At 43.3% G+C, this 8,809-nt stretch overlaps 2 protein-coding genes across 2 annotated transcripts; one reads left to right on the top strand and one right to left on the bottom strand.

The window, feature by feature from the left end:
• The first annotated feature begins 495 nt into the window (after nucleotides 1-495).
• On the top strand, nucleotides 496-1,161 carry LOC119655013 (general odorant-binding protein 99a-like). The gene is made up of 3 exons (XM_038060683.1): nucleotides 496-566; nucleotides 650-712; nucleotides 776-1,161. The coding sequence occupies exons 2-3, from the start codon at nucleotides 674-676 to the stop codon at nucleotides 1,130-1,132; spliced, it is 396 nt and encodes a 131-aa protein (XP_037916611.1). The 5' UTR covers nucleotides 496-566; nucleotides 650-673; the 3' UTR covers nucleotides 1,133-1,161.
• Nucleotides 1,162-7,836: 6,675 nt separating this feature from the next.
• Nucleotides 7,837-8,438, bottom strand: LOC119654672 (general odorant-binding protein 99b-like). The gene is made up of 2 exons (XM_038060166.1): nucleotides 8,288-8,438; nucleotides 7,837-8,224 (listed from the first exon to the last, which is right to left on the bottom strand). The coding sequence occupies exons 1-2, from the start codon at nucleotides 8,324-8,326 to the stop codon at nucleotides 7,856-7,858; spliced, it is 408 nt and encodes a 135-aa protein (XP_037916094.1). The 5' UTR covers nucleotides 8,327-8,438; the 3' UTR covers nucleotides 7,837-7,855.
• Nucleotides 8,439-8,809: the final 371 nt, after the last annotated feature.

Here is an 8,809-nt window from a genome sequence, read left to right on the forward strand (position 1 = left end):
TAACCAAAACATAAAGATGAAACAGAATGGGATTGGACATTTCCAGCAACTTCATAGCAAGTGTCAAACTTTCGCACGACACTTTGATCAGCTATTCGGCTCCAATTCTTACCACTCTCTGAATACATGGTTGTGTACTTCAGTAAAGCCCCCCCGATAATATGAAGAGTGACCAAAAACTTCTAATTGAAGATTAGAAGACACATGCTGCTTCTAAGATTAGAAAGCAACCGTAGCTTGCGAAAAAACACTTATCTTCAAAGTTTTTTGAAAGAGCTACCACCATAAGAAAACGAACCACAAACCGAGAATATTTTGCTGGGTCAGCATTAATTGTGGTTCCCCGACGAAGCCTACATATCAACTACTTTCTGATAACCAAAATTTTCGTAAAATAGCGTCAGCTCGAAAAACTGCAAAGTAAGCATGAAAAGATGCACTTCTTTATAAATACCAAAATTCAACCAAATATTATTTATAGCAGCATCTGGAGTTTTAATCTGTACCGCAGATTAGTTTTCAATTGACCAGAACTATCAGGAAAACAGTGGCAAAATGACCATCACGTAAGTAACTCCCATCTCCAAAACGTACTATAAATATTCTCCTTATACCTCCAAAAATCATCAGTTGTTATTTGTCCTTCTAGAACTTTACAAAGGCATCTAGCAAAATGAAACTTTTTATCGCTCTCTGTGCAGTCATTGCCATGGTAAGTTGACTACCTTGGTTGGAAAACGGGTTGTATTTAAATCACTTCATTTCTCCTTTCCAGGCTTCCGCCTTTAATAAGGAGGAGTTCCTGAAAATCCGCGAAGAGTGCTTCAAGTCCGAGAAGGTCCCGGAAGCAGTTATTGAGAAATTGAAAAATCACGAATATGGACACGACCTAGGTCACGAGGCCAAATGTTACATTCGCTGTCTAGGACTCAAAACTGGAATCTGGGATGATACCCATGGCTATAATGTTGAAAAATCTTACGAAGATTTTCATGACGCTGGATTGGAAGTAAGCAAGGAGAACTTGAAGAAATGTTTCACTTCGAATCCAGATAACGATGACAAATGCGTATGGGCAGCTAAGGATATGAAATGTTTGTTCACAAATAAGTATGTCTCGAGAAAACAATAAATAAACTGAGCAGGTTATATGATTACGTACAGCTTGTGTTTTTTTGTCGACTTTTGGGAACGTATTTTGATTTGAGGATGTTCTTATTTCGAGACTACTAATTGTGAGAAGATAGGTATCCGAGCCCGCTCCGAGGAGTCCGATTAGCGATGCGGTGCGCGCTTTAATGCCCGAAAATTCTAAGGCCGAGCTTCTCTGGTAAGGACAAGGGAACTAAATCTAGCCGACTCAGATCCCCAGAACCAGCCCTTAGCAATCGTGAAGGACAACAGCTCCTCCACCTTACAACCATTTAGGTCCCCGAAGAATTGTTTGCCCAGAGTCCACAGCTTCACTATAACTAGAGTTAGGCAATCCCAAGAGGAAGTGCTTGAAAGCTTCTTCCTCCTCTTAGATATTTCGACAATGCAAACTATAAGGCATGACCAGCCTAGCGGCATGAAGAAGAAATGGCTTTGGGCTTCTCCCTATACACCGCATCTTCACACTGCCCCATCTGCTTCGAAGATGTCCCCATTAACTACAATGCCTTATTGATGGCTTGGTTCTTGAGCAGATTCCCTGTCTTACGCTTAGGGCTGCGATCATGCCCCATCTACCAGCATACTGTAGTATCGCCAGTAAAATCGTTTGGAATAAACTGAAATAGTATGGTAGACTGTGCAACTTGTCTAGACCATACATGTCCGAAAATACTGCAGCGAAAACCACTCACCATTCAGATTTGATGCACTGCATAATTCCCGTTGAAGTTCAGCTTCAGCTTACGTTTCGCATAGTCTAGGATGTTTCTATGCCCTTAGGACTTCGAAGCATGCGGGCTCACTAGGTCTGACAGGACTGCACGAAGCAGCATATTTAATATTGAGGTGAGGAGAGGAGGTGTAGGAGTGCACCGAGCGGGACTTTGGTACATTCTTTCTTTGAATCCTTTTAAGCTTAGTACTGTTGTATTTCCTGCTCAGCGCCAGGCACTACCCAATAAAACCATATATTAGGATGAGACGAATCACACCTGGCTGGGTTCAACAAACAATCCCCGGCCTAAGGGTCCATTTCGTCACTAAGGTCTTCTTACGGCCATGGAAAGTTGCATAAGTATTCCTAACGCCGTACCTGAAGGTGCTTAATATCCAATCTAATGTACGATTCAGGATCATACCCAGCTACTTTACATTGAAGAAAGGAACTAAATTTGTTGCCTTATGTACCGCCACCCGGAAAGAGCGGTCCTCGGATAAAAAAAAGAGAACAAGTTCGTTTAGTCCGGTCTGACATCAAGGTGATGGGAAATTAGAATCTCGCAATTCATAAACGAAAATTAACAATTTGTTTTGGTTCGATAATCACCTCCCCAATTCATATGGGATGTAAAGCCGCGATTTTCTTTCCGGTCCAGATACCTTGGTTTTTTGAATTGCAAGGCGGAAACCAAGAGCAATCATCCATCCCCTTGCCTGACGGATCAATATGCTACAATAATTCTGCGTTGCGCTTGCTCAATAGCACGTCCAGTAATAAGTGCCGCAAGTGCACCATCCGCATAACCAACAAATAGCAACTTTTCTGGCGTATATTGAGTCTTTGCGGGCTTAGGAAGCTTTCCAGAAGCCCGGCCCTAAACCAGACCTTTATGCCACGCTCGACATGATCTTTATCCTCCTCTCGCCCTCTAAGGGTCTCTCAAATAATCCCTCGAGATCCGCAAGGATGAGCCCATAATATGGAATGAATTCTTTAGTGTGCCTAGCATATCTGTCCACCGTACGGAATTAAATGCATTTTTGACATCAAGCGTTACGAGCAGAACTACCCATCGAGATCACCGCCTGTGTACCTCAGCTCGACGAAATGAATCCCCGACCTCCATGACAGCATCTACCATTGATCTTCTTGCTATAAAAGTGAACTGCCTTGGGGCTAGGTTTCCGGCAGCACGCATCGTTTCAGCTTTTCCTTATGACTTTTTCAAGTAGTTTCCCAACTGTGCCAACTTTCGGTCACAAAGAAAAATGCCACCTTTCTAGCAAGCGTTGAATGCGCCAATGGTGGGTCACAAGTTTATATAGCTCTTAAGGCATTCTATTACGACCTAACGCGTTCTTATTTTTTATGGAGAGATCTACCTCTTCTACCCCTCTACCTATGGTGAAAAGCGGACAGTTGTCGGAACCTTCCAAGCTGTTGTCATCAGCCCGTTTGTTTAAGGAATAATTTAAGTTAGCAAAGCTTCCGCAGAACCCCAATTTTCGGGATGACACATTGTCGATTAGAACCTGCTCGCAGTGAACATTTCCTTTGTTTATCGTGCAGAGTGTCCATTTAGTTGATATAACACCAACAACGGTGTCTGTGATACTCCTTTTGTAGTTCGACAATTTCCGCCATCAACGAATATATACTTTCATTCCGAGACTGTACACTACGCTCTCCTCACACGCACCACGAGCTTTGCAAAGAGGGCAACTCTATCCGTTGCAAGCCTTCACTTTGTGGTTTACCTGGCCACATAACCGCCATACTGCCCCCTTGTCAAATCCCCAGCAGTAGTTGCATACTATGTGACCATACTCCAAGCACCTATAATACTTGGTGAGGTCTCTTCGTAGATAAAAATTTGGGAGCCTCACAAAGGAGCTAATCATGGGGTTCCAAGAAATGAACTAATCTCTTGGAACTTGCATTTTGAAAAATTCCCAATGGTTCAAACAAGAATCGGTAGAGCTTCAATTCGGGTTTTTTCTGCAGCTCTCAAAGTACCAACCGGACACAAGGTGTGTGTGATGCATCAAGAATTTATTAACAAACTAAATCTTCCGGCCATGTATAGTGCATTCTTTTCCACCCCTTCCGAACTGACGCTGTTTATCCTTCACACTGGAAGATTGCGGGATTTGTGCTGATAAGCAAGAGCAAAGGCGCCCCAGAGGCGCCGTCAGCCTATCATCCCCTCAGTATGTTGGACACAGCAGGGAAGCTGCTTAAGAAGCTCGTCAAGCGCAGCGGGAGACTGCTCACCAACACGATATGGTTTTAGAGCGGGGCGATCCACAACTGATTACATTGAGTAGGTGATCCAAATGGTAAAACTGGCTGAGGCACGCAGTTGCTAATGTCGGCGAGTGTGCTCCTTGTGACCCTCGACGTAAGAAACGTCTTTATTTCCGTGAGGTGGTGCGATATACTTCAATCACTGGAAAATTGTTTCCTTACTCCAGACTACCTACTGCGGATGTTAAAAGACTATTTAAAGACCGTGCCCTATTGTACTAGATCTGGGAAGGACAGCGTAGAATGAAGATAACATCGAGGGCGCCTCATGGATATATCCTTGGTGCAGACCTTTGTAACGCTTTATACGGTAGTTTTCCACGATTCGAGATGCTTCATGAATCACATCTGATCGAATACATGGACAATATTGTGGCACTGGTTACCGCACGCACGGTTGAGTAAGATGAGATCACTGAGAATGGGGATGCGGCAAGTAAGCAGATGGATGGCTAAGCATACAATCTCCCTACTTCTCGACAAAACTGAAGTCGTTGTCCTGACCAAAGAGAGGGTTCCCACAGTCCTTCCGATTCAGGTTGGTGAAACCATGGTTTTGTCGAAGCTGGCGGTGAAATATCTGGACAACACGAAGATGAGCTTCTTCGAGCTGATTCGCGGTTCAGCCCGTCCTTCTTACGTTTCGGAAATATGGGCTGACTCTATCCTTAAAGAAATGAACCATAAGCGTCTAGCGCAAGTACAGAGACGAGGGGCTCTGCGAGTTGCGTCCATCTATCGTATCGTCTCGGAACCAACTGTAATGGTGATAACGGAATCGGCGAGGGAAATAAGGAAGCTGTTGCTTATAAAGAGAGAATCAACAAATGGATGGATCGCACATCTCATAAAAGACGTGCGGGCGTGTTTTAATCAAAAGCCCGGTGAGATTGAAGATTGTCTAATTCAGCTAATCCCCGGACACAAATATTTTCAATCTTATCTGCACACAATCGGAAAACCATAATTGAAGCAATGCTGCAGAGCGAAGACACGTGGAGCCGAGTGACACGTTACCCACAAGGCATTCTTAAGACGAAAAAGCAGGAAATGTAAATGTGTAAAATGCCAGCATAACTGAGTCTCCCTGAATCCACGAGGTTTTGCTCCTATACTGAATAGGTAATATGTGTCAAAGGAGGGGTGGTAGGGGGTTTGTTTTAGCCAGTAGTCTGTATGGGACAGGAGTCCGGCACTTTATGTAAATGCATTTCACCTCCCTACCCCCCAAAAAAATGTACAGTGCATTACCGCGGTCTGCTCAGATCATTCGATATTCGAATTTTCAGCCCCTTTCCCTTGCAAACCATCTTAGTACTGGCAAAGCCACTATCAATTCAAATATGAGTTTCTAGGTTGCAGGAGAAAGTTACGACTATATCACCTGCATTTTATCTATCCGAACTATATGTAGCACACACCTTGCGCGCATCGAATCTTTTTTTGCGCTATCTGTTCATGGTTATAACCTAGATTTGTTCCCTTATCACATTCAATGCATTCAGCTGGCAGCTGTTCTTAATATAAGTTCTCTGAAGTAGTTAAGAATACTACAACTGACAGTAATTGGCCAAAAATATTCAAATTCATATTTTGATATAATAATTGCAAATAAAACAGCAAAATTATGTACACAAAACAGTAAAAATGTTTATATTATGCATCATTTGCGAGATACGAGGAAAGGTCATTTATGAAATTGAAATTATTTTTGGAGACGTGGTGAGGAAATAAAATTAATCTGGGTAGGCTTGGTTTGATTTGAGATGCCAAAATTAACCTTTTTAATGTGAGTGGAATTGGTAAACAAGTTTTTGGAAAAGATTGATAACTTTAAGAAAATGCAAGAATTTACCAATTTCAATTCTTAACCACAGTTAACCCAACAGTGGACTTGTTGGCCTTTCCTAAGTTGTGATCTACAGGGTGCATTATAAAAGTAATAGGCATTTACTGGCAGAAATATTATAGATTTATTCACCTGATTGATACAGACGGTTACAATTTTTCAAAATAGTCTCCTCCTGCATCGATACACCTGCGGAAACGATTCTACCATGCCTGGAAAGGCCCCTGAAACGACGGAAACGCCTCTCAGGAACCTTGTAATTTGAGCTTGAATGTTCTCCACCGACACCCAGTGCTTTCCCTTCAGCCCTTTTTCAGTCGGGGGTAACGAAAAGAAGTCACATTGAGCCAAGTCAGGGCTGTAAGGAGGCCGGGGGCACCACGGAGGTCTTGTTCTGGGTCAGGTAGTTGGTAACGACGCAGGGCGTGTGGCTGGGAGCATTGCTGTGATGGAGCTTAAAAAGGTCTTTGATGTCCTGACGCGTGTGGCCTGACGGCCTGACGCGTGTGGCCCAAAATATAGTCTAATGATTTCAGTAATGTTCCTCCTGAACATAATTAATCCAATCTTCCTTCCTTCCTTCCGCTGTGAGCCCGTTATGGAGGCGCCAACTGGATTTCCTTGTAAAATTTTATTCGAGGGTTCAAACATTGTGTGCCTAAGTTTGCCGATAATTATTATTGCTAGAACGTTCAAAAATGTTTAAGCAAAGAACTTTCAGCAAGGTATCCATTCCTAGGAGCCATAACAATGGCGAGAGAACACTTCTTTGTCAATAGACCTAAAATATTCTGCCTCAATAGACTTCGGTCTAACCAATATGACTTTGGCAAAACCAATTTTCCTTTACTCCTGTAGGAGTCTTGAAAATAATTTATATTATTTGGTTGAGAATCTTTTGTTATAAGTTCCGCCGAAGCAAGTATAATTGTTTTGTGTATTCCCACAAATAAAAGATGAAAGCGCATCAGCATGAAGCTTCAGCCGATAAGTAGCTAAACCGCACACAGGTTAAAGGTGCATGATTCGGCAAGTTCTTACACGCAGGAAACCGTCCAGGACTGTGTAGGGCCGGACTGGCAGTAGGTTCTTCCAACTGCCGGGAGAAGAGCCGAAGCAACAGCCCGCTGATCGTCCTCCCTGCACTGGAGAAGGTGCATACACCCAGGGCTTCGTAGCCAGTAGGGAGCTTGGTCTCAAGTACTACTCACTAAAATATGCGAATTCTGAATACCCGCCTCTGGTGGCCAGGCTAGCCAAGGCAGACATTCTTCCCGGACTACTCGTGGGACCAAGACATGGATTCAATTACAGTCGATACAGTCGATGTCTCGCTGACGACTGTCAAGGGCAGCTGCGAAGGCTCACCACAACCATGGGTGCAAACACATAAAATTACGGTGGTCTGCACGGGGCACTGGCCCATAGGGGGACCACGTTTCCAGGCTAGGCATACCCTACAATTCATATTGCCGAAACTGTGAAGAAGAGGGGGAAACTCTCAGGCCTTCCTTTGCGGCGAAGGCCTAGCTAGAGTCAGGCTTCCGATACTCGATAAACCATACTTTGGAGGCCTCAGAGAGTTTTCTAGTTGCAAGGTGGGAGATTTGCTTTCCTTCCTAAATGCTACAGGCTGGTTTTGAAGATCTGAGCCAGCTATACTCTAACTCCTTGCTCTCATCACAGCAGTCACTGCATTAGGAGTTTCTGGCATTAAAATGGCGCACCGCAGCGCTAATTGGGCTCTTCGGAGCCGCCACTGATACGTATCTACCCTACCCGAATTTGGGAAGGAAAACACAAGTTGTGGATAATAGAGAAATTTATTCAAATAAATCTTTCTTTATGGTCACATATTTGTTTGTCCACAAACATTTCACGTCCTTCGCAGCCCATACGCATTTATCATCATCCCCACTCGATTTGAAACATTTCTTCAAATTATCCTTGCTCACTTCCAATCCCGCGCTATGAAAATCGTCGTAGGTCTTATCGACATTGTAGCCATGGGTGTCGTCCCAGACTCCAGTTTTAAGTCCCATGCAACGAATATAACACTTGGCCTCATGTCCCAGGTCTTGTTCATATTCACGATGTTTCAACTTCTCAATGATTGCTGCTGGGACCTTTTCGGATTTTAGGCACTCTTCACGCATCTTCAAGAATTCCTCTTTGTTGAAGGCAGCAGAAGCCTGGAACGAAAAAAGACTTTGGTCTCAATATTTTCCCCATTTAGACTAGGGATGTTGTCTTACCACAGCAATGACTGCACAGAGAGCGATGAAAAGTTTCATTTTGTTAATTTCGATACCTTTGTGGAGCTGCAGGAGTACAAACAACAACTGACGATCTTTGGAGGTATCCGGAGAATATTTATAGGGGAACCTGTCTCTAAAATGCAAGGTTCACCTTCTGGAGGGGGAGTTACGCATGTGAACATTTCTACCGGTTGCCTGATAGTTCTGGTCAGTTGAAAGTTGACGCGGTGTTCAGATTACAGCTCCATGCGTTGCTTCAAATGTTACTTGGACAGACCTTCTCTATGAGCAAAAAGTAAATGATGTTGTTGTTTTTGAATTATCACGTAAATATGTTTTTCTAATATTTCGATTACCAAAAACAACTGATATATAGGCCATGTTTGAGGAACAACAAATACATACCCAGTAAAATATTTTTAATTATTTGTCTTCTAATGCGACAACTCTTCCACGAAATCTTGGAGATTGGTGAATTTTTATGGGCTACGTGTGTTTTATAACGTTCAACCTACGTGT

Source organism: Hermetia illucens, chromosome 4 (assembly GCF_905115235.1).
Source record: "Hermetia illucens chromosome 4, iHerIll2.2.curated.20191125, whole genome shotgun sequence".
Lineage (NCBI taxonomy): Eukaryota > Metazoa > Arthropoda > Insecta > Diptera > Stratiomyidae > Hermetia > Hermetia illucens.